General features: G+C 39.8%; 1 protein-coding gene across 1 annotated transcript; it reads right to left on the bottom strand.

The window, feature by feature from the left end:
- Nucleotides 1-2,080: 2,080 nt before the first annotated feature.
- Nucleotides 2,081-26,541, bottom strand: LOC120437361 (low affinity immunoglobulin gamma Fc region receptor II-like; the record flags this gene model as incomplete). Its single annotated transcript, XM_039607908.1, has 6 exons — nt 2,081-2,307; nt 25,323-25,399; nt 25,542-25,736; nt 25,823-26,068; nt 26,148-26,411; nt 26,535-26,541. Coding segments are annotated over 6 exons (828 nt in total), but the record flags the coding sequence as incomplete, so codon positions are not given.
- Between the last annotated feature and the right edge of the window lie 155 nt (nt 26,542-26,696).

The raw sequence follows: 26,696 nt of genomic DNA, 5'->3' as shown, positions 1-26,696 counted from the left end.
GTTATTTCCAGGCAGGACTTACAACACATCCTGCTGATATCCCAGCTGCACATGAGACCTACCAAACCGCCACATCCCGTTTAGAGACACTGCAATCAATATACCTGTGGGCACCCACTCTAAACAATTCGGGTCTCAGCACAGCTGGGAATCAGTGCTATGCATGACCTGCAATCTGGGATATGAAGGAAGTGGCACAAAAGAATAAACAAAAACAAAAGAGAGGTTAGTCCGCCCTTATACGACTCATTCTCAATCATAAACTGCCTTTACGGCTGGACGGACTAACCAAAACAAAATCGCAGATCAATCAAAAGAACGAAAAAGGACAGCAGAGACGACAACAGAATATTGATCGGTTTTCCTGCATGCAGTCGATCTAGGGCTTGATCAGTTCCTCCATTAAAACTCGTGGTCACACAAACAATATACCCACTCGCATCAGAGTTAATCACCTCTGGAATTTCCCACAGAAGAACGCTGACCTCACCCCACACACCCACTACCTTTTCAAAGCTCCTCTGCCAATCACCTGTCAGTGAGCAGCGAACTGCCAGGTGACACTTGTTACAATAAGGTAACGTAAGATTATCATTTTGAGAATGAGATGAAATATATCGAGTTAATTAGATTAACCTCTTCACTGAAAATCCTTTTATTTGGGCATATAACTCATATTTAATCCAATCACAGAGCCCTCCATCACTTGCCTGCTTTATTGAAGATGAATCATTACAGCTGAAATCAACAGTGGCAGCGTGTGTGTAAATGGGTGGATGACCAAATGTGTAAAGCGCTATACAAATACAGGCCATATACCATTTACTCTGGTTATTTCTTTTATGAAACACAGAGTGAGCTGAAACAAACATCTCGTGACACTCTGTAGGTATTTTACTGGGCTGTTAGTCAGCTGAGGCTTCTCTGGAGCTCTTTGTCCAGCTCGGGTGTTTCAGTGCAGCTCTCTGAGCTTCAGCAGTAGAACTGAATCCACAGGCTTTAGCAGCAGCACAGAAAATGACAAGCGACTGCTCACATGCTTTTTACAAATGTATTCATTTTTTTTATATTCATTCGTAACCAAATTTGACTTCTGTCCATGCTGCTTAACTTGCTGTACTCAGGGTTAAGAAAAGCAGGCCAAAAGCTTGCTTGGGGCAGCCGATATGACTTTATAGGAATTAACTTGGAGCCAGTGCTAGGTGATGCCAATGTTTTCACATCAGCCTTTCAATGCTGCACTCAGCATAAGTGTATTTAATGCTGAATTCATTCTATTTCGTGAGTTTGAGGAGGTGATGCTGAACTCTAAATACAAACGTCCGTCATTTTGTTCTGTGCTTACAGTCACAGGCTCGTAGGGAACTGTGCAAGTTCCAGTTTAACTTCAGTGTCTTTGTAACAAACTGTAGTTACCGAGAGTTGATATTTACAGCAGTTTTTGGACAAACTTGTGCTCTTCAGGCAGAGCTGGTATCTGATGCAAAGCCTGATTGATAATGATTTTTATCTGCGATATTAAGAAACACTTCAGAATTGTGTGCTCAGGGTTTGTATTCTAATAATTAAAGACCAAGTTGAATATAAAACTCTTTTTCACACCTCCAAATCAGGTGACGTCACCTTCAGGTGCTTCTCAGACACAAATTCACTCATAAGCTGTTGAGCTGCGTCCTGGTCAAACAGATATGTGTACTGTGTTTGTGTGTGTCACAGATGATAAATGTTATCATGTTCCTCTTTATATTTTCCATCAATACACACCCCTGTTGACATTCCTCCTGTCAGTCAGCTCTCTGACACTAATTCAACATTAGTCTTGGTGAAGTAAAATCGTACCAATTTGATTGACTTTACACAAATTGATACACAACTCAAGACAAACAATTTGTTCTGAATCATTTCAGTCACTGAAAGATGTTCCTGCTGTTTTTAATCTGTGGTTGAGGTTAAGTTGTTTGTCTGTTCTTTGTTATCTGCTCTGAATAGAGGTGTGTATCAATTAGAAAAACAGTTCACATTTTCCATCAGCAATACTTCTGAAACCCACAGAACCACACGACAGGAACAACATGTGACAGCAAAGTTTATTGATGTTGCACAGATGACATTGATATTTTAGTTATACTGTATACACTCATACAAACACTGAGAGTGTATATTATAATGAGAAGGCACTAGAGAATATATGCAAATTAATATTGTGTGGCTGTGTGGACCAGTTAGAGACCAGCAGCTGGACGTCAGTGGTTGGACTGGTGGACTACTTCAGTGAGGAGTAGACGACGTCTGGCTCTGGTTTAAAGTCTGAACACAAACACACAAAGTTCAACATGAGAAGAATAAGCAGCTCTGTAAACTCATGTTTATGTAAAGTAAATGAACACAACAGGAGAATCTTAGTGAAAGTATCAGAGCATCACAGTTAAAGTCTGAAGAAGAATAAAATAAAATCTTTATGTTAAGGAGAAGTTTATGTATCTGACATCTTCCAGACATAAACTAAGTTTCATTAAAACACACACAGAGGACATCACTGCAAATACCACAGCTTATAAATGCAGTGTTAGTGTTCAGGATGTGTGTTAAAAGAACAGAGTTATTGTTCCTCATGTAGCACAAAGATGATGTGATCATCATCTTTTTTCTACTTTGGAAAATCACCCTCTGGTTATATTTGGTCACTGATTATTAACACTAGATGAAGAAAAAAAACACACCTTTTAGCACAAGGTACAAAACAGCCCCACACTTTGAAACACACTATCATCAGCACTGTGATGAGAGATCCCAGTTTAGCTTCATATGTCAGCTCACTGAAAACAACAGGAGGACGTAGCTGATGTTGGTGAGGATGCAGATAAATTAAATGTTTACAGACAGCATCAGCACCATTTATTATTAATACATAAAATCAAAAATCTAAATAATAATCTGTACCAAACTGCCCATAAGTTGTGGTTGATATTTCAGCATCTGGCTAGAGTGACTGAAGAGGTGTGAGCATAAAGGGAGTAGCATTTTTTAAATGACAAGTTCTTGTAAATGTATCGTTTCAATAAACGTTCAACGCTCAAAGTTCATCAAACACACAAACAGTTTTTTCTCACAGTGTGTTGTAGCTAAAGGTCCAGCTGCTGTATTTGACAGGGAGAGAAAGTGTTATGGCAGGGTGCAGGCAGGCAGGAAAAGGACCCAACTTGCAGACTCCTGGAGGCAGAACTTAAACTCAAGGACCACTGCTTTACTGCAGGCATAAGTCAAAAACAGAACCAACTAGGAGGGCTAGAAACTGAACAAGAACCAAAACACACAGGCAGATCTGAGGGCATGAATGTTAATGATGCGGCAAAGCACAGAGGCAAGCACAGACAATAAATACAGAAGGTCAACAGGGCAAAGAGGGAAAAGCTGAGAGACACAGCTGAGGATAATTACACATGATGAGAAAGGAGGATGCAAAACTGAGCACACTGATTATTAAGACTAGTGCACAGAGGAGCTGAGGGGGCAGATAAACATAACAGCACAAGAACTCACACAACAATATACACACATGGAACTCAATAAAAACTAAAGAACTAAGGAGCTAGGAATACTTAAGACAGAAAGCAAAACCAAGAGACTCACAATGACACATGAAATCAAGGAATAACAATACAAACAGAAAACACTGGGTCACTGAGCCAGGACCGTTTCTTAACTCAGAAAAACCAGAACAGGAGAGGAAGAGAGGTTAGATTTAAAGGAAGAAATCAAGGAAGGAAAAACTCAAATAATCTTCACCGTGTAAAGAATTAAAAATAAACCAGTGTAGGCAACAGGAAGTAAGATGATCTGTGTGTGTGTATTTTCATGGTAAAAAGCTGTTAAAGTGGAAACTCGGCATCCGATTTATGTTGCTCTGGATCATAAACTGTCAAAATATAAATGAATGAATCTAAATTAGATTCAGATGTTTCCACAGTTCTGGGAGGGCAGAATAAAAGTAATGTGTTTTAAGTTTTTAATGAAAAGCTGTGTGTGAGGGAAAGTGTTTTGGGCTCAAGTTAAACCAACTCAAAGAGTTATTCTTCAGTCTTTAACAAATGTTAGTGTGAACAATGCAGATTATACAAGTGATATTTAAGGAATTTTAATTGTGTTTAACACATTAGTTTAAGATCAGTGAGTTCACAGAGTTCATTTAACATATTTTTATATTTCCTTTGAATATCAACATGAACCCTCAACACACAGCACATATAAAACTACCTCTGCTTCCTCTGATTGGCTGTTGGTGATGACTTGAGCCTTTGCTGTACGTGATGTCATCATCTCCAACTCCTCCCCTGTCAGATAAAAGAAACCAGAATGAACAGCAAAGTAATTCATTCAAGTTTCATAACACAGTAATAATTTGTGAATGTGACGTTAAAATAATTTACAGAACTTTACTCTGAGAAACTAAACCTGAAAGAGAAACATCTCAGACTCACATTCAGTTTTCCTTTGAACCTGTCGTCTCACCAGCAGAACCAGTAACACCAAAAGAACCAGAACACAGACTGAACTAATAACTGACACAGTGAGGACAAGAGAAAAGAGTGATAGAGGGACACAGGAGAAATCAGGAGGAGAGGTGGATGTAGGTGGAGGTGTGGTGGTGTGTTTGTCTAAAATAAAGCAAACACAGTCATTAAGTTGTCGTCACATTGTGAATGTTGAAAGCTGCAGAAACACAGACAGGTGAGTGTGTCACCTGTGACAGTGATCCAGCTGGATGGAGACTCTCCATGACCGCTGATGTCACACTTGTAGAGGCCTTCATCAGACCTGGAAACATGCTGGATGGTCATGTGACCTGCAGGCTGCTTCCTGATGAGGGAGCCATCTTTATAGAAAGCAGCTGGGAGGTTGGAGGGAGTGGTCTTTGTTTTACAGAGCAGAGTGACGTCATCTCCCTCCATCACAGGGAGGACAGGACTCTGCAGGATCACTGATCCACCTCAACACAGAGACAAACTACAGCATTTCATCCATTTACACACAGCTTCATCAACACTAACTCCACACACTCAGCTTACCAGTGACTGTCAGGTTAACCATGTTACTGATGGGACCCTCTCTGGACTCACACCAGTAAACTCCACTGTCCAAAGGGTCGATGTAGCTGATGTTACAGGAAGAACCAGCTGATCTTCCCCACTCATCTCCACACTCAGCTCCGGTGTCTCTGCTTGTGTTTCTCCTCAGAGTCCATCCAGCAGAGCTGTCGTCCTCCTCACAGCTCAGAGACACAAAGTCTCCTTTAAAGAACTGAGAGCTGCTGGGACTCACAGTCAGACGAGCTGTGAGGGTTAAAATTAAAAAAACAACAACAACTGATTATTCTTTTTATCATTATCAAAACCAACATGATTACAAACCCATAGATTAAAAAAAACACTAAACCTGAAACTAATTCTGTGATTGTTTTTCTGACAGCTAGATTAAAGTTGAAAAACTTCAACACATGAACAGCAGGTCCTTCAAGGAATGTGTGAGGAACAATGTCTGAAACCAAAGATGTGACAAAGAGATGTGGAAATGGGACAAGTTTTGGCGAAAAATGTTTTCAGCGAAATTTGTTCATGATGGTGATTTAATGTATTCAACGACATTATCTGGTGTAATTTTGTCAACCATTAATGCAATTAATTGCTTATTGTTGTTTTTTTTCTGTCCCAGCTGAAAGCTTCAGTCCTGATGGGAAACATCACTAAACATTTAAAGGATGTAAACAGACAGAAGAAGGTTACTGACCTTGGTTTGTTGTGCAGCTCAGCACTGAGATCAGAACTAAAGAGAAAAGGTTGGTTTGAGTTTTCACAAACAAATCAGTATTTCATCAATTAGTCAATCAGTCAAGTGATAAGTAATATTATCTTCTGTACTGCTGTGTCTGATAAAGAGAAGAGATTCTGTGCTATTGGGTTTATGCTTCATGTCAAAATGTGAAACTTTTATATCTTAATCTGGGGAGAGAGGAATTTTTGGTTTATTGTTAAGCAGGAAAGATTTTGAGTTTTTGCATTGTTCTAATTTGTTGTCATGCGGTAGCCTTTTTGTATGCATTGTCTAAAAGACAGCATGTTTATTAATAAATGTATGTTCACTGTGCAGTCCTTTTTTAAAAATAACTAAATTGCTAAATTCAGTTTTTCACAAATTGTTCATTTGTGTTAAGACGGCTAAACCTGCTCTTCACGGCTTAAATGCGTCTGCTTTGTGCTTTAAAATTGCTTTAAATTCTATTTCACTTTCTTGTTTACGTCATTTTCTTTCATCCGTTATAAAAAATTTCAAGATTCAATATTCAAAACGTTTATTGCCATTTGTACGTGCAATGAAATTCTTCCTTTGGTGTCCATACACAAATACAAAGTTAGGCAAGGGTTAAAAGAGCGAGATGATGAAAAAAAAAAAAAGGTAAAACAAGGATAAAAATAATGAAAGATAAAGAAATATCTACAATTTAAATAATTTAAACAAAACTTAAACAATTAAACAATTTAAAGACGTCTTTTACTTACTGAGCAGACAGCCCAGAGAAGTTTCTTTCATCGTTCAGTGGTGTGACATGTTTTTTACTTACAGTCTGAAGACACGAGAAAAATAATCCCCTCCCTCTTGCTCTGTGTGCCCCCCACCCCCCTCCCCCCTTTTTTAACCTTTTCCGATGTAGTTGGGTGGAAAAAACGAAAACGGAAAATATTTTTTAATCATATAACGAGACAGTGAAAATACTTCATAAAACCAGACTGTCCTTACAAGAAAAAAGAAGAAGAAAAACTATCTCTAAACCAGCTGCTCCAGCACGTTTCCATGACCGAACCTACGTTTTGAAATTAAGCGACCTCTAGCGGTCACAGAGGAAAGGACGTGTAAATTACATGTTCATGTTTCGTCGGTAAATGTCGAAGAAATATGGAAATATGGATTTTCTCTTTTTTTTTGGTATTATTATTTTTCTTTGTTTCTCAGCTGTGTTGTGCCGTTCATCCCTCTGCATTTCTATCTTACCTCTCAGTAAGCTGCACTCATACAAAAATATACTGGAAGCTGCTCAGAGACAGCTTTGAATGCACAACAGCTCCTGCGTCTCTGCCTCATCTGACTCTTTGCAAAATTTACAGTGACTCTAGACCAGAGAGAAACTGGAAGGTTGGTTCACATATTTTCAGATTAGCTCCTCTCATGTTCAGTGCTGCATTCCAGTAATTTGCCAGTGAATTTGTCTTTTACAGATATATATCCATGAGTAATATTTCATATGTACGAAAGGCATGTGAAGAGATTTCATGTGTTTAAGTTTCTTATTCACCTTTCCACAGGAACATTTAATCAAATCTAAGGTAATTTTAATGACCGCTTTAGATTTGCAGTGCTGATTCACACACATTATATTGAGTCTGTTTCTTGATCAGGTGAAGAGGTGAGAACCAAAACATCAGCTTTCGCCTTCAGTAAGGAGATGGAAGAGCTTTTTCTCTTGCCTTGCCATCGCAACCAGATTCATATCAAGATCAGGGGACAGTGACTTTGCCTGTGACACTGATATCTGTATTTGTAATTGTTAAGTTATTCAAATGTGTAATTTTCACATGTTCAGACGTGTGAAAATCTAAAACAAAGAGTGAAGGAGAATCTTATAATCCTTCATCAGATCTGTGGCAGCACACAGACACAGCACATGCTCAGATCTGGGCTCAGAGATGCTCATTTCGTGCCCATGTGGTCTGTGTTTAACACGCTTTAAGGATCAAGAAGTCAGGAATTACTGCTGGTTTTCCAGACAAGAAAGAATAAATTTGTGTGTCGTATTCTTACTTTGTGTAGTGTTCCCAGTGTGTAGAGGTCAGTGTCTGTCAAAAGTGGTCCAAGAAGCAACAGTGATGAATCAGCAACAGGGTCATCAAGGCTCACTGATGCATGTGGGGAGCAAATGTTGGCCTGTGTAGTCTGATCCAACACATGAGCTGCTGCAGCTCAGATTGGAAAATAATAATTTTTCAATCTGAGCTCACGTACTGAACCATGTGCCTGTTCATCTCAGCCACTATGATGCCTGACATCGTAGCTTCCAGGTTATTAGCCGGTTGTTGGATTGGACCGTTCCCTTCTAGCAATCTATGGGGATTAGGACTGTCCGGGCTTCAGTTAGCCAGTTTAGGCGTGCCCCATTTATTAGCTGCTGGTTCATTTGTGCTAAAATGTTGGAACACTGAATTACTAGTTTTTTCACCATTAGTCTATACAGGGGTCACTAACAGGCGGACCGGGGTCCAAGTCCGGACCCAGACGCCATCCTATATGGACAAAATATTAAATTATATTTAATAACGGTAACGTTACATTATGTTAGACCAGGGAACATACAAACCAATTGTGTGCGAGGTAAGCCAACCACGTGACACTACTTAGCCAATCAAATCTGTGCATTTAAGGCAATCGTGACGCTGAATGCAGACACAGACAGACAGAGGAAAGAGACGGTGAGAGGCGAATGACAGCGAGACGATTAACAATACAGGGAGACAAGACGTGAGTGGGAGTCACAAGAGGTAAAACAACTATGGCGCTTTCAAAAAAGAGAAAAGTAGACACCGAAAATAGAACTTTCAAGACTGAATGGAACGACGCATATATGTTCATTCTTCCGGCCGCAAGCAGCAAACCAGTGTGTCTCATATGTTCAGAAACCGTGGCACTGATTAAAAGTGGCAATGTCAAACGCCACTATGAGACAAAGCACAAAGCCTTTGAACAATCATACCCACCCAAGTCTGAACTCAGGTCCCAGAAAATTAACAGTCTCAGAGCCCAATATGATCAATCTACAAGGATCTGAACCAGTTCTTTCACCGCCCAACAACGTGCTCATGAATGTTCCCTCAGAGTTGCTTGGATTTTAGGTCAACACAAAAAGCCCTTTACAGATGCAGGTGTTGTCAAAGAGTGCAGTAGCAGAAACATTACTTGAGGGTAAACAAAAGAGCTTTGTGACAAAATAAAGCAAATACCTATGTCAGCATCAACAGCCACAAAGAGAAGTGAAATATTAGCTCAGGATGTCCCAACTGAAAGAAGCTATTCATAAGACACCATGTGTAGGTTTGGCTGTAGATGAGTCCACTGATGTGACAATGCTCAGCTGTTAGTTTATGTAAGGTTCTTCAATAATGATAACAAAGAGTTCTGTGAAGACCTGCTAGGTGTAACTTCCCTTCACAGCACTACAAGAGGATATTTATTGGTCATTAAGGAAATGTTAACAAAGCGAGGAATAGAGCCAAACCAAGTGGTTTCAATAACCACAGATGGAGCCCCTGCTATGATGGGGAGAGAGAAAGGAGCTGTAGCAAGAATGAAAGAGGACAATCCTGAGCTAATCTCTTACCATTGCATTATTCATCAGTCTGTCTTATGCTGCACCCTGTCAGATGAGTATGCTGAGGTGATGAAAACAATGAAAATGATACATTTTTATCAGGGCATCTTCTTCTTATTAGCATCGGATGCTCAGGGAATTCCTCAGAGAAGTTGATGCACACGCTGATGATCTTCTGCTTCACAACAATGTGAGATGGCTCAGCAAAGGCAGGGCATTGGGGCGATTTTGGTCCATCAGAAGTGAAGTAGCAGCTTTCTTGGAAGAGCTGGAACGTCAGAAAGCAACAAACTTTTCTCTCTTTTTAAATGATGGGAAAAACATGGATATTGTGGCCTTTTTGGTTGATATCACTTCACACCTGAATGAACTGAATTTGAAGCTGCAGGGCAAGAACAATTCAATTTGTGAACTGATGACAGCTGTCCGCTCCTTTCAGAGGAAACTTGAAGTGTTCAAAGAAGATCTGCAAGGAGACTATGCACACTTCCCAACAGTGAAGGAGCAGGTTCAGGGACAGAGAGATGTGTCCTCTTTTGTTGACTTTGTTGATAAGCTGATTGAAAACTTCAGCAAACGTTTTGATAGCTTCAGCTTTGGACAGCAGCTCACCATGTTCATAAAGAACCCATTTCTCATCACTGATGTCAGAGGGTTCTCAAAGGAAGTCACACAGCACTTCAAGTGGGCAAATGCTGGGCCTCTTCAAATGCAACAGGTTGATCTCCAAACAGATGTGGCCCTGAAAGAGCAGTTTGGAAGAACTGAACCTGCCACTTTCTGGCTCCAAATGGTCTCTGAGACAGCTTTCCCAAATCTGAGGAAAGTAGCCCTGTACATCTTGACCATGTTAGGCTCCACATACAGCTGTGAGGCAGCTTTCTCCACAATGAACATAATAAAAACTACATATCATTCCAGGCTCACCAATGAGCACCTGTGTATGAGAATGGCCCTGACACCATTCCAGCACAGATTTAAAATCCTAGTAGAGCAAACTAAAGCTCAGTTATCTCACTGAACAGCAGAAAGTGGTGAAGTGGAATATAAGAGGGTGAAAGAAAGAGAAACTGTAAAAATTTTTTAAACGTTTTCATGTTATCTGTTGAAAATGTATTGAGACTGTTAAGTCGAGATGTTAAAGGTAAAGAAAAAGGGAAACTCAAGCTGCTGCTATTTTTTTCTGAAATTAAGCACTTTGTTTTAAGATGCACAATTTAGCCATTTTATTTATTTTCTCTAATTCATTTTAAACAGCAGCCCTGTATCTAATGTAGGCCTACTGTGTGTTTCAGTGTTAACAAGAAATTTTGTTGAAATGTTTTTAACTTGTATTTTCATTGATTTGACAGTCTATTTTTCATACGTTCAGATATTAATTAAAAAAAGGCTGCTTCTCTATCACAATCATAACATAAGTTAGACATTATGATGTCCTGGACCTCTGTTTGAGAAGATTTTCTCCTGCTGGACCTCCTCAAATTTTAGTTTAATACCTCTAGTCTAGATGTTGAGTATCAAAGATTCCATAGATCCTCACATTCTTCATGTAACACCTTCCTTTGGGATTTTCTGTGTAGTAGCACCCAACAAGTGTCCCATTCTCATCCCTTGCCCACTTGTGCCTTCTTGTTCCAGTAACCTACTTTTCATCAGTGCTTCCTTGTACCTCAGTGGCTTCAGTTATAAGTCTCTTGCTAACTGAGGTAGGCTTGATTTACGTAGGATACCTATCCTGGGGATACAGACTGGATATTTATATTTTATTGTTTTCATCTAATATCTCAGCAGCTAAAATAAATAAATATGACATAACTGGAATAAAAACTTGTGAAACTCACCGGGATCTCATCGCCTGCCTCCACCTCACACCTCTAAGGCCTCAAGCCTCAGTATACTGGCTGTAATGGTCTCTCGCTGCAGCAAACTTGTTTCACATACGTTTATCGTTATGGTGCAGGAAACCATGTTCTCCTAAACAATGGGTGTTGCCATTAAGACAATATCGCCACTTTAGCACTGCTTTAGGAGAAGATGTTTACTTCCCATTTTCAAACTTTTGTATGTCTGCATGTCTCTGACCCCCTGTAGTGGATTATCATAAAAAATATGGTAAAAACTGACATGGTTGCACACTTGTGAGTTAAACACAGCTGTGGCGACCGCAGCTCAACATGCCAAGTTATAAAAATCCAGAAGTGACAACCAGCCAATGTGCCACAAAGATTGTGTTACTTGATGTAGGATGTGACGTCAAAATTGGCTTGCGACATCCACGACACAAGCGACTCATCCAGCATAATGGCACTGTCAGCACGCAGCCATGTTTAAAGAACAATGTCATGCCAAGAAACTTTCCACTAGTGGGCACTTTAGTACAAACAGGTGTGACTCACAGAGTGAGGAGACACTTTCAGCAATTTTACACATGAGAAAATCCCTCAAACTGTACATGAAGGCAGCTCACTGATTGAAATTTAATCTAGTGTTGAGGTTTTGATTTGATTAACATTCATTAGAAACCCCAAATAGAAAAGCTGTGAACAGAAAAAGTGCCTGTTTAGGATTAAAACTAATTCAACATTACGTCTAGATGCATTCTCAATCATCCAGGAAAGTAAATCTCCAAAAGTTGAATCTGTTCATCTGGACCTGGTCAGGCCAGGACTCTGCAGTCTATTTACACCTACAGGCCAGTGGACACTCTTTCAATGATGAGGATGTACACATCCTGGACAGGGAGGAACGCTGGTTTGAGAGCAGAGTCAAGGAGGCCATTTACGTGAAAAGGGAAAGACCATCTCTGAATCGAGGAGGGGGCCTAAGGGTACATCTTTCACCATCTTACAATGCTGTGATTGCAGCCATTCCCCAACTCTCTGTGAATGGTACTCATGGCCATTGATCAGTGGTCTTTGATCAGTGGGTTTTGGTCAGTGGTTGTTGATCAATGGTCATGGGAATTTGCATAATTATGATTAAGGAACTGACCTCACAGCCCATTGTTCCTTCAGTGGGCTGGTTTCAGTCATTATGCAAATGTACTGTTTATAAGGTTTGGGGAAACCTGCAGTCAGCTGAGACTGAAGAAGTCACTTGGATGAGTGACAAAACGTTTCTCCCACAAAACGCTACGTCCAGATGAACAGATTCAACTTTTGGAGGTAATCCAACATTAGTCTTAATGAAGTAAAATCTTACCAATTTGATTAACTTTACACAAATTGTTACACAACTCTTCCGACTCTTCTTTCTGAGTGATTTCAGCCACTGAAAGATGTTCCTGCTGTTTTTACTCTGTGGTTGAGGTTAAGTTGTTTGTCTGTTCTTTCTTATCTGCTCTGAATAGAGGTGTGTATCAGTTAGAAACACAGTTCACATTTTCCATCAGCAATACTTCTGAAACCCACAGAACCACACGACAGGAACAACATGTGACAGCAAAGTTTATTGATGCTGCAGAGGAAGCAGGACAACGCTGTACAGATGACATTCATGTTTTAGTTATACTATATACACTCATACAAACACTGAGAGTGTATATTATAATGAGAAGACACTAGAGAATACATGTAAATCAACATTGTGTGGCTGTGTGGACCAGTTAGAGACCAGCAGCTGGACGTCAGTGGTTGGACTGGTGGACTAGTTCAGTGAGGAGTAGACGACGTCTGGCTCTGGTTTAAAGTCTGAACACAAACACACACAGTTCAACATAAGAAGAATAAAAAACTCTGCAAACTCATCTCTCATGTTTATGTAAAGTAAATGAACAAAACAGGAGAATGTTAGTGAAAGTATCAGAGCATCACAGTTAAAGTCTGAAGAAGAATAAAATCAAATCTTTATGTTAAGGAGAAGTTTATGTATCTGACATCTTCCAGACATAAACTCAGTTTCATGCTTTGCTGTTTCCTGAATCAATAATTGATCAGAAGAGCCACGTCAGCTGTCCCACTGCTCCCTGAAAAACATCAAACAGCGAACAGTTTGATGTTGTTCAGGGCAACATTCAAATTAAAAGTGTTTAGTTTGGTAGTTTGTATCACAGAGAGTGTCAGCAGAATGAATTACAGTGACTTGGTAATAAAAAGAAACTTGTTGTTGAGTGTTTAGACAGTGAGACGGAGACATAAAATATAAGTATTTAGTTTGTTATTAATGAAGTCAAAGGAGTTTGCAAAGAAAAGCGTCTGGACTTCTTTAAGTTGCTTGAAGACGTTTCACCTCTCAACCGAGAAGCTTCTTCAGTTCTAAGGGTCAAATGGCCGAGAGTCCCAGATTTAAACCCAGTGGGAGTTTCCCCCCAAGGAGGGACAAAGGACCCCCTGGTGATCTTCTAATCTGGGACTCTCGGCCATTTGACCTTAGAACTGAAGAAGCTTCTCGGATGAGAGGTGAAACGTCTTCAAGCAACTTAAAGAAGTCCAGACGCTTTTCTTTGCAAAACCTTTGACTACGATGACCTGGATGACTGAGAACCTTCAGACGTTATTAGTGAATAAAGAGCAGCTGTACCTGACCTGTTCCATCAGACAGCTGTTTGTCCATAACTGATGTCTTCAGTTCTCAGGGCTGAGTGGACAACAGCTGGATGACTTTCTGTGCAGTAAAACACACACAGAGGACATCACTGCATATGCTACAACTATAAAAACACTGTTAGTGTACAGGATGTGTGTTAAAAGAACAAAGTTATTGTTCTTATGTAGCACAAAGATGATGTGATCATCATCTTTTTTCTCACCCACTAGTTATATTTGGTCACTGGTTATTAACACTAGAAGAGGAAAAAAAACTCATTTTACCACAAGGAACAAAACAGACCCACACTTTGAAACACACTATCATCAGCACTTTGATGAGAGATCCCAGTTTAACTTCATATGTCAGCTCACTGAAAACAACAGGAGGAAGTAGCTGATGTTGGTGAGGATGCAGATAAATTAAATGTTTACAGACAGCTAGTGATGGGACGTTCTGTATCGAGGCTTCGAAGCGTGTGTCGAGTAATAGAGGGGGCGTTTCCGCGAAGCGCGTATCGAGGCTTGCTTCATTTATGGGAGGAGTTGAAAATGATGACGTCCGAAGCCTCGCTGCCCGGCTGTACCACGTGACTGGTTCATGAAGCGGTTCGAACTTTGCCGCGAGCTATGACAGCGATATAAACCCCTCAGACTTCATTCAAAATGTGGGTGTTTGATGGAGAGTTGCGGTTACTGAGAGTTTGGAGACAGTTTGGAGAAAGTTTGGAGGTTTATGAGAGTGAGGAGAGAAAGTCAGGAGAGAATGGAGCCAGCTAAGAAGAGGAGGATGTCCTCCCCTGTGTGGGAACATTTTGATTTTATTCCTCCCAACAAGGTATGCAAATTTCTACAGATGATGTATTTGCATAATACTGATGGTGCAATACAATTTATGTTAAGCTGTCTTTACTTTTGTACAAGGTGAAGTGTTTGCTATGTGCCAGGGAGCTGGGATATAACAACAACACCTCATCCATGCTCAGGCACTACAGAGCTTTGCATGAGAATAAGGGGAACACCGACTGTGGAGCAAGACCAGGTGAGCCATCAAATGCCATGATAATATAGCATGCTGTAATGTTACTAAATGATATAACAATATTATACAACTGTAATAAGTTACGTGTGTGATATTTATATTTGTGTTTTGTTTTTATTGTCTTTCCTCAGGAGAACAATCTCAAATAGATGGAGACCTGGTTAGCATGGTGATTGAGGACTCCCAGCCATTTAGCATTGTGGAGGATGTCAGGAATAGAAATATTGTCCTGCTATTAGTTGCTGCTATTTTATAATCATCATTAACATTTCATGTTAATAGGGATGTTGCATTCAGATGCACTCAGATGTTCAAAATATATTGGTATTATATTAGTCTTTATTACAGGTTCAGTTATAATCAGTTGAATCTATAATTTAAAGGTTTCTGAATGTTTTATATTCTTACACATAGTCTTCAGTGGGGAGAAGCTGATTGCAGGCTGACAGGAAACGGTGTGCTTTTGCAAAAGTGAAACCAAAACCAGAGTCTGGGTTTGTATAATGAGTTTATACATTTTACATAGAAGTTAAGATCATCACAACACAGGATGGCCTTAGCCTGGTTGCCTACGTGAGGTCAACTAAGGTTCAGAAAGCAGATGCACACTCTGTGCACGCGCAGAGAGACATACACACACACACTGTTAGGGTGTAGGTGAGAGTTGACTGATGAAGCAGTAGATGCACGATGCGAGAGCTGAGCTGGCTTACGGAAACCACCGGGAGAAGATGGAAGCCAGTGTACTTTTAATTGTGCCTTAAGTTGTCAAATAGAACATTTGTGGTTTTGAAGCTGATGTATGTGATGACGCAATGAGGGGCGTCACTAAATATACTCTGATGCATATAAAACTGTATTTTGATGTTAGGAGGATGAGATTGTGGGGCTGTCTGCTTACGGAGTCCGCTCATTCTCCCACGCGTGTCATTTCATTAAAATCATCGTCTTTACCCTTTGGACCAGTGTGGTTACTTGCATTCCTCCTGTGTTTCCTTCCCTATATTTTTGAACCTTAACATTTGGGGGCTTCGTCCGAGGGGGAAGTGAGACAGGATGGAGAAAGGTCCGGCGTCAGGCGCTCAGGCATTGGTCAGTGGTCAAAGTGAGTGACAAGCCGGCATATAACAAAAAGGTAGGCACCACCTGTTGATCTTATGAACCAAAGTGTGTCAAATTGGGCTGTGTAAATTGAAAGTCTACTCACTGAAACTACTGGTAGATGTCTGCTTTGATTTTGGTGAAAAGTTGAAGGTTGAAGTAATGATAATGATAAGGAAGTATAAGTGACAGTACTGAGTAATGAGAATAAAGGAATGAAAAGAGAATTAAAGCAGTTGGACTGCGAAGTGAACTTTAGAATGATAGGGAATTTGGTCATTGTGTGGGTTCAAGTCCCATTGGTTATGCAACCCTTAAGAACTTTCTCGGAGGTGACGCTCCCTGCTGGATAGAGAAATTTATCCTTCACCTAGCGATGACTAGGGATAGTTTGGGCAACATTCGAGGAGGACTCGGGAATCTCCAAAACTGTTGAGGGTTGTCCTTAATCTTAATCCTGTTTTGGGTGTAGATTGTTGTTTCAAATTATTCTAAAATTACTTGAGGACGAGGAGTCTGGGACCCTTAAGAAGCGCATTTTCTCCTTGGTAACGCTTGCGCTAAGACAGGACGCTGATCTTAGACCTACTAGGACAGTAGGGATAGTACCGTCGACAGCGGAGAGAACTTGGGAACCTCTGAAATTGCTAGGAGTTAGAGTCTCCTATTTGCGCTTTTTGGCTACGATAAATTTGGTTAGGGCATTAGCAATCGGGCCACCGTCAGGGACGGAATACTGGCTAAAATTGGTCGCAAAAAGTCAGGGACTTTTATCGGTTGGACCGTTATGGATAAATTTGTCGAAATTTGTAGGAGCGACAAGGCCTAAAAAATCTGTGCAGTTGTAATTAATAAGACGTCTGTAATATAAAATATGAGATCTATGAGTAAGATCAGTCTCTGTGTCAGTCATGCACAGCCGGAAGTGCACTGATTGTGTGTGTAAATGCAAATGAGCAGCAGTGACGCGCAGAGAGGGTGGTTTCAGTTTTCGAGAGGACTGAGCTTTTGCTAAATGCCTGTATATAAGAGGTTGGTTTTGATTATTATGAGAGTGTAAATACAGTGTGAATATATTAGTGTGGATGTATAGTAAATGACTGAATTTTGATAGATGTATATTTCGTGAGCCATAAAGGTTGGTGTGTTTTATTTTCAGTTATGTGTGTGTGGGGAGAAGCTGCGAGACGATGAGAGGTTTCAGTTTTCTTTTTCTTTTTCTTTTGACTTGCTCTTTCTGATCATGGAAGGCATGTCCAAAATACTCGTATGAAAGCGTATTTTTTGCGTGATTTTAACTGTATGAAGGCTGTCAGTATTTGATTTGAGTGACTCTGCATGATTTGTCTGAGTGAGTGGAAAATGGAAGTTTGAGAGAGAGAAGGCAGGGTGTGTGAGACGAGTCATGGCGTCTGAAAGAGGTTAGAACCTTTAAAAGTGTGTATGAAAGAAAGGGGTATGAAATATATTTCTTTTGTGATAAAAAGTAGGATGTTTTAAAGTTTGACAGGTTGAGTTTATTTTTTCTGATTGAAAATACATAAGTATATACACTTGGGAAGCCCAGTTAAGAGATTATTGGGTGACTGATGCTATAAAACTGACCTAAAGAATGGTCCTGTGCGTGGAGAAGTGTTAGTTGTCCTGATGTTTGGAAGAGCTCTATTTAAAAGTGTGTGTGAGAGGAAGGTGTGTGTGTGACTGATGATGTCAGGGGAGCACCCAGAGAAATAGACAGAGTTAAATTCTAAGAAGATGAAGCGAATGCATGTGTTAAGAAAAAGTAATAAAGTAATAAAATTATATTAATTACAGGGTTTAGAAAAGAGACAGACTGAGAGAAATAAATACAGGAACTAACAATTACATTAAGGAATTGAAAATGCACGTACACAAACTGTTACATGTGAAATTATTGTTGGAAAGTTTAATAAAGAAAGCAGTTTACACTCCTTTAATTTCCAGAACCAGTGTGTCCCTAGACCTGATAACACTCTTGCCCAGTTGGCTCCTGTAGTAGGCGGGCATGGAAGGCTGGACAGCCCATGACGGGTAAGATCCCACCTCGAAACCCTGGGACAACCTAAGGCAAGGCGCAGTCACGATTGCTCGAACCTAAGTCCCGGAGTGACCTTGGAGTCACTGGAGGAGACGGGATTTAACAGGTAAGGCCACTGGGCACAGGCGGAGGGGAAATGTCATTAACAATGACCAGTGATGAACCAGAGAGAGAAAATACACCCTGTCAAAAGGAGTTTGAAACACTGCAAAAGAAACATTTATAAAAACCACACATACAAACAGAAAATGCACTAACCTTACAGAGACAAGCTCATGAAGATTAATGAACAGATAATGACTTAAAACCTGGCTAAGAACACAAACATACGTAATTAAATCAGCCTGCTAATTTCATGAGGGTTAAAATGGTGTGAATGGTTAATACAATTGATGGAAAGATTTAAAAAGATGGAAAAAACAAAAGAAAAGTCTCTATAAGAGTGACTCAGGAGTGCTCTTGCACTGATTGATCAAAGTAAGTGATTAGTATAGAAAGAAAATGAAAATAATTCAATAATGTGATAAGGTTTAAACATGTATTCCTCTTGTTAAGTTGGCTGTTGAGCTGTGGGTTTATGCAAATTAGCTGGAGTGAGTGAGTGACAAAGACACTTCCTGTGTGCGTGTGTGTCGGAGGCTTTCAGTTCAAGAGAGATCGGGGCTGATGAAGAGTATGGGGAGAAATATATAATGGTAAAGTATCAGGATATTTGATTACGGTGGTCAGGTCTGTTCAGAGGGGCAGATTTGGACAGGAAATTTATAATTTAAGGATGATACGTTGTTGAAATTGGTTTTTATCTTGTGCTGAATGAAAACGGTCTTTGATCTTTTGACGAGGTTTTCGGTGTGTTGAACGGGTGAAATTTAAGATTGTTTCAGATTTTTGAGGCCGTTGTTTTATTTCCAGAGAGGGTGTTTAATTAAGACATGGATATGTCTGAGAGGGGCCCCAAAAATTTTTGTAGTAGTGCACTCAGGAAAAAACCTGTCAGGTGATTTTGTTTTGTACTTTGATGAGCTAATAATCAGCTCTCTTTTTCATTTTGTTCTAAGCAGGCCTGGAAGAGAGTGAATGGACGGCGCTGACAAAATTACCAAGTACGAAAATCAGGTGGGCATTACGGAATTATAATTGATTACAATCAGAGACTGATTGGCGGAGTAGTCTCTGTCTAAAAATGGGTTGTATCGATTCAATCCAGTCAAAAGTATAGAGAACTATTTTCCTAAAAAGGAAAACGAAACGAAACAAATGCAAATGATTGAGCTCATTTTGCTGATGTGGAGCATCTGATGACGTCTTGGCGGGAGGCTGCAGATCAGCAAAATATCATGTGTGAATGCATGTGAGTGAATGTGAGTGGTTGGACCAAGGGGGGAAATAAATAAAAGGTTGACAAACAGGAGAAGTGGAAGACTTAAATCTGGGGATGCTGATGTTCCTTTGGGTGAATTTCTGCTTTGTTGATTTGGGTTAGACCATATTGATACATTATAAAATGCTAAAAGGAAACATTGATGTAACTTAAGTTACCATTAACTGAGGTAACACATGATTAATAACTGTTCTGTTTAAGTTTATTTTGTGTCATGACACAGATTGGATCATATAGGGGAGAGTTGAGTAAAGGTTTTGTTTTCAGGAAATTCCAAGGATCCAGACTTTGCATGGAGCAACGAGTTGGAGGATTTGACATGATGATTGAATTGATTTTGTTCCTTAAACACAGGTTTTCAGGGCTGGAGCAAAACACCGGAGAGGAGAATTGCTGAGCTGTTCTGAGAAATGAAATGACTAACCTTTTTCCTTTTGATTTGTTAAGCTTGGGTGAAGCATGTTGAGTTTTTGCCACATGAGATGTGTCAAAAAAAGAGAGGATTTAAGATTTAATTTGTTTAATTTGAAAGGGGTTTTACTAGGATTTTATAATGATTGGGGTTGTTTGATAATCTAGATATAGTAAAACTGAGGACTTGTTAAAAGAAAGGATTAAAGTGAACTGAATTAGGTTTAGAAGATAAATTGCTGGGGTTAATAAGAAGTTGTACACCAAACTTAAAGGGGAAATTGTGGGAATAAAGGATATGCTTTGGGGAAAATAGTGAAGATTTTATGAGTAGAAAATGTGGGATTTCTTTTTGATTTTTAGGATAAGATGAATAATATTGGAGATTATATATGTAGAAATGATTTTTCATACACATTGCATTTTTGTGCCTTTGACGGAGTTGTGGCTCAGAGAGTCGTCTCTTGAGGGTCATAAACTTTTGGTTAACGTTATGATTAGCCAATCTACTGTGAGAATGACCTGAGTTATTGAAGGATTGCACACGCTTACAGACATATAGAGTTCATTAAGACCTGACAGTATTGATTCCAGGCAAAAGGCCTGAAATCCATTTAGCATTTAACTGAATAGGAGTTTCGTTTGTAACTAAATTGGGTGACATGTAAAATATGGAGATAACACATGCAGTTCTAAATTAGTCCTCTTATATAAAATGCAGTTACAGAATAACAAATACTTGTTGAAGGGATCAAGTTTTTGCTTTAAACCAGGTCCAAAGGGGGAAAAGCTTATGTATTTTGGTTAAAACTGATAAAATATAATGACTGATAAAATATAATTAGAATGTACCATTACATTAAAAGCAGCAAAATGAAATAAAATGATATATTCAAACAGGTTATCACCCAGGAAATGGGAGTTCAAAATACTGTTAGAGTTCAGCTTTTAGCTATGATGAAAGTTATTTAGGAGTAATTGATTATATGCTTAAACTTAGTTGATTAAAATGGTTGTTTTTCTTTGATCCTTTTAGTAGAATAAGCCCTTATAATGATTTTATGATGATTTTGCTTGTGAAAGGTGACTTTAGATGAGAGGCCCTTGCAGCAGTGGCAGTTTTGTGTACAGGATGTTGATGATCAGATAAGGAAAAACAGGAAACGTATGACAGCAGTGCTGTAAGACTGTTAGAAAGCTGTAGATTGAGATGAGTGATGTTTAAGATTATATAGGAATAAAAGTCAAAAACCAAATACGAAATTAGGTTCATGTTTTGAGAACAATCGAGGAACAGAGTAACTTAGAGCATAGTAGGGAGAAAGTGTTTTGTTTCCTTTGCAGGAGGCCCAGAAGAGAGTGGGACCCAGAAGAGGAGCAGAGACCACTTAAGCATGAAGTGTTCTCAAGTGGGAGAGGGCATTTTATAACTAAGACCACCTAGATGACATGAGGTTGTCTGATTTGTTAAGTCACAGGATGCCAAGAGAGGGTCAGAGCTAAGAACAGTGATCCTAAATGTCCATGACGTCAGGGGTGGACAGGGAAGCAGTTGAATGGGCCAAGGAGTGACCCAACACACAGTATGGTGACCTCTTGTGGTCAAGAGGTCAAGAGAGGGAGTGTCAGGAATAGAAATATTGTCCTGCTATTAGTTGCTGCTATTTTATAATCATCATTAACATTTCATGTTAATAGGGATGTTGCATTCAGATGCACTCAGATGTTCAAAATATATTGGTATTATATTAGTCTTTATTACAGGTTCAGTTATAATCAGTTGAATCTATAATTTAAAGGTTTCTGAATGTTTTATATTCTTACACATAGTCTTCAGTGGGGAGAAGCTGATTGCAGGCTGACAGGAAACGGTGTGCTTTTGCAAAAGTGAAACCAAAACCAGAGTCTGGGTTTGTATAATGAGTTTATACATTTTACATAGAAGTTAAGATCATCACAACACAGGATGGCCTTAGCCTGGTTGCCTACGTGAGGTCAACTAAGGTTCAGAAAGCAGATGCACACTCTGTGCACGCGCAGAGAGACATACACACACACACTGTTAGGGGTGTAGGTGAGAGTTGACTGATGAAGCAGTAGATGCACGATGCGAGAGCTGAGCTGGCTTACGGAAACCACCGGGAGAAGATGGAAGCCAGTGTACTTTTAATTGTGCCTTAAGTTGTCAAATAGAACATTTGTGGTTTTGAAGCTGATGTATGTGATGACGCAATGAGGGGGCGTCACTAAATATACTCTGATGCATATAAAACTGTATTTTGATGTTAGGAGGATGAGATTGTGGGGCTGTCTGCTTACGGAGTCCGCTCATTCTCCCACGCGTGTCATTTCATTAAAATCATCGTCTTTACCCTTTGGACCAGTGTGGTTACTTGCATTCCTCCTGTGTTTCCTTCCCTATATTTTTGAACCTTAACAAGGACAAAAAAGATTTGTTAAATCATTAAATCCTAGCTATGTTCTCCCCACTAAAAAGGTCATAAAAGCAGTGAAACTTTAGTTTTTACAGAATAAAATGTGAAGAGGCAGGACTGAGGCTCAAAGCCTCAGTGTGTAGCTGTCCATACCTCAACGTTACAAAAGCACAACCACTTTCCACACCCCAACCACACCTCACCTCACAGTAAATGATCATTTCCATTTTAAGCATTTCCAAATGATCATTTTCCATACTGCCAGTATAAATATACACATTATACTGCCATCACTACAATATAGATGTTTTACACACTCCTTTTGTTGTTGACATTTACAGGCTGTGTGCAAAATGTCACACTCTTCAAATTCATGGCAACTAATATTTTCACGTCCACTAGATGTCCTACTAGAGCAAATGAAGCTTCACGAAGCTTTGCGCTGGGGTGAACCAATTGGATGAAAAGCTTCAGTGCTTCATGAAGCTTCATCTGCCCATCACTACAGACAACATCAGTACCATTCATTATTAATACATAAAATCAAAAATCTAAATAATAATCTGTACCAAACTGCCCATAAGTTGTGGTTGATATTTCAGCTTCTGGCTAGTCGCAGGGGTGGGCAATCTCAGTCCACGAGGGCCGGTGTCCCTGGAGGTTTTAGATCTCACCCTGGGTCAACACACCTGAATCACATGATTAGTTCGTTACCAGGCCTCTGGAGAACTTCAGGACATGTTGAGGAACTAATTTAGCCATTTAAATCAGCTGTGTTGGTTCGAGGACACATCTAAAACCTGCAGGGACACCTGAGACTGAGATTGGCCACCCCTGGGCTAGTGTGACTGAAGAGGTGTGAACATAAAGTGAGTAGGATGTTTTTAAATGACAAGTTCTTTCTAATGTAACGTTTCAACAAACGTTCAACACTCAATGATCATCAAACACACAAACAGTTTGTCTCACAGTGTTTTGTAGCTAAAGATTCAGCTGCTGTATTTGACAAGGAGAGAAATGAAAGTGTTATGACCGTGTGCAGGCAGGCATAAGTCAAAAACAGAACAAACTAGGAGGGCTAGAAACTGAACTAGAACCAAAACACAGGCAGATCTGAGGGCATGAATGTAAACGATGCGGCAAAGCACAGAGACAAGCACAGACAATAAATACAGGAGGTCAACAGGGCAAAGAGGGAGAAGCTGGGAGACACGGCTGAGGATAATTACACATGACGAGAAAGGAGGATGCAAAACTGAGCACACTGATTATTAAGACTAGTGCACAGAGGAGCTGGGGGGCAGATAAACATAACGGCACAAGAACTCACACAACAATGTACACACATGGAACCAAAACCTAAGAACTTGAACTCAATAAAAACTAAAGAGCTAAGGAGCTAGGAATACTTAAGACAGAAAGCAAAACCAAGAGACTCACAATGACACATGAAATCAAGGAATAACAATACAAACAGAAAACACTGGGTCACTGACCTAGGACCGTGACAGAAAGAGCTCACTTCACTTGGAAAAACCAGAACAGAAGAAAAAGAGAGGTTAGATTGAAAGGAAGAAATTGAGGATGGACAAACTCAAATAATCTTCACTGTTTAAAGAATTAAAAATAAACCAGTGTAGGCAACAGGAAGTAAGATGATCTGTGTGTGTATTTTTATGGTAAAAAGCTGTTAAAGTGGAAATTCGGCATCCAATTTATGTTGCTCTGGATCATAAACTGTCAAAATATAAATGAATGAATCTAAATTAGATTCAGATGTTTCCACAGTTCTGGGGAGGGGCAGAATAAAAGTAATATATTTAAATTGTTTATGAAAAGCTGTGTGTGAGGGAAAGTGTTTTGGGCTCAAGTTAAACCAACTCAAAGAGTTATTCTTCAGTCTTTAACAAATGTTAGTGTGAACAATGCAGATTATACAAGTAATATTTAAGGAATTTTAATTGTGTTTAACACACGAGTTTAAGATCAGTGAGTTCACAGAGTTCATTTTTTTTTTAAAGATGTTTGACACATTCCACCCCAGCTCTATGCCATTCCCTAAAGGCTGTTCCCCCGAGGGCTGGGGAAAACAAGTGATTTCCATAGATGGGAGCAGATAGGAGGGCGTTTCTGTTTTTAAAATGTGATCTGAATTGAGTCCAAATTTTCAAAGAATTAGATACCACCGGGTTGTTTGTGTAAAGATGTTTGCTCAAGGGTAGAGGAGCGCAGACCAGGGAGCGCAGGGACACTGGGCTAGAGACATACCTTTCCATATGAACCCATATTGGGGTTTCATCCTCATCTAAGTCTTTGACCCAAAATAACAACTTATGTATATTAGCAGCAAAATAATAGTGCATATAGTTCGGCAGAGCCAGGCCTCCCTCTTCTTTCTCTCTCTCAAGAAACTCTCTTCTTATCCTGGGGACTGTTTTTTTTCCAAATAAAGGCAGATGTACATTTGTTCAATTCCTTTAAAAATGATTTAGGAATGAAAATTGGTATCGTCTGAAATAAATAGAGGAACCGTGGCATTATATTCATTTTAACAGAATTTATCTTCCCTGCTAATGATAAGGGGAGCGATGCCCACCTTTCCATATCTAATTTTGCTTTGTCCAGTGTGACTTTAAAGTTATTGTCCAGTAAATCTTTATATTTACTAGTTACATTAACACCTAAATATGTGAATTTATCCTTATGTATTGCAAAGGGATAGGCCCGGAAAGAAAGTTTCCTCGCCTGTTTATTAATGGGGAAAAGAACACTTTTGTCTAAATTAATTTTATAGCCCGACACCCTCCCAAAATCCTTGATAATACCAAGGGCCGCCGGGATACTAATGGCAGGGTTTGACAGGAAAAGGAGGAGAGTTCACAGAGTTCATTTAACCAATTTTTATTTTTCCTTTGAATATCAACATGAACCCTCAACACACAGCACATTAAAAACTACCTCTGCTTCCTCTGATTGGCTGTTGTTGATGACTTGAGCCTTTGCTGTACGTGATGTCATCATCTCCAACTCCTCCCCTGTCAGATAACAGCAAAGTAATTTACTGTTTCATAATCACAGCAGGAAACAGTTTAAATGATTTGTGAATATGACATTAAAATAATTTACAGAACTTTACTCTGAGAAACTAAACCTGAAAGAGAAATGTCTCAGACTCACTTTCAGTTTTCCTTTGAACTTGTCGTCTCACCAGCAGAACCAGTAACACCAGTAGAACCAAAACACAGACTGAATTAATAACTGACACAGTGAGGACAAGAGAAAAGAGTGATAGAGGGACACAGGAGAAATCAGGAGGAGAGGTGGATGTAGGTGGAGGTGTGGATGTAGGTGGAGGTGTGGTGGTGTGTTTGTCTAAAATAAAGCAAACACAGTCATTAAGTTGTCGTCACATTGTGAATGTTGAAAGCTGCAGAAACACAGACAGGTGAGTGTGTCACCTGTGACAGTGATCCAGCTGGATGGAGACTCTCCATGACCGCTGATGTCACACTTGTAGAGGCCTTCATCAGACCTGGAAACATGCTGGATGGTCATGTGACCTGTAGGCTGCTTCCTGATGAGGGAGCCATCTTTATAGAAAGCAGCTGGGAGATTGGAGGGAGTGGTCTTTGTTTTACAGAGCAGAGTGACGTCATCTCCCTCCATCACAGGGAGGACAGGACTCTGCAGGATCACTGATCCACCTCAACACAGAGACAAACTACAGCATTTCATCCATTTACACACAGCTTCATCAACACTAACTCCACACACTCAGCTTACCAGTGACTGTCAGGTTAACCATGTTACTGATGGGACCCTCTCTGGACTCACACCAGTAAACTCCACTGTCAACTGTAAAAATGTAGCTGATGTTACAGGAAGAACCAGCTGATCTTCCCCACTCATCTCCACACTCAGCTCTGGTGTCTCTGCTTGTGTTTCTCCTCAGAGTCCATCCAGCAGAGCTGTCGTCCTCCTCACAGCTCAGAGACACAAAGTTTCCTTTAAAGAACTGAGAGCTGCTGGGACTCACAGTCAGACGAGCTGTGAGGGTTAAAATGAAAAACTGATGATCTGTTATACTTTCCATTGTGAAATATGAACCCAATCAGGTCATATCAGTGAGCATTTATCAGGTTTAAACTGTGACAGAAGAAGGTTACTGACCTTGGTTTGTTGTGCAGCTCAGCAGTGAGATCAGAACTAAACAGGAAAGGTTGGTTTTAGTTTTCACAAACAAATCAATTCTTCATCAATCAGTCAAGTGATAAGTCATATTTTCTTCTGTACTGCTGTGTCGGATAAAGAGAAGAGATTCTGTGGTGTCAG

Source organism: Oreochromis aureus, linkage group 3 (genome assembly GCF_013358895.1).
Source record: "Oreochromis aureus strain Israel breed Guangdong linkage group 3, ZZ_aureus, whole genome shotgun sequence".
Taxonomy (NCBI): Eukaryota; Metazoa; Chordata; class Actinopteri; order Cichliformes; family Cichlidae; genus Oreochromis; species Oreochromis aureus.
The sequence above is the reverse complement of the archived record's forward strand: the minus strand, read 5'-3'. Positions and strand labels throughout refer to the sequence as shown.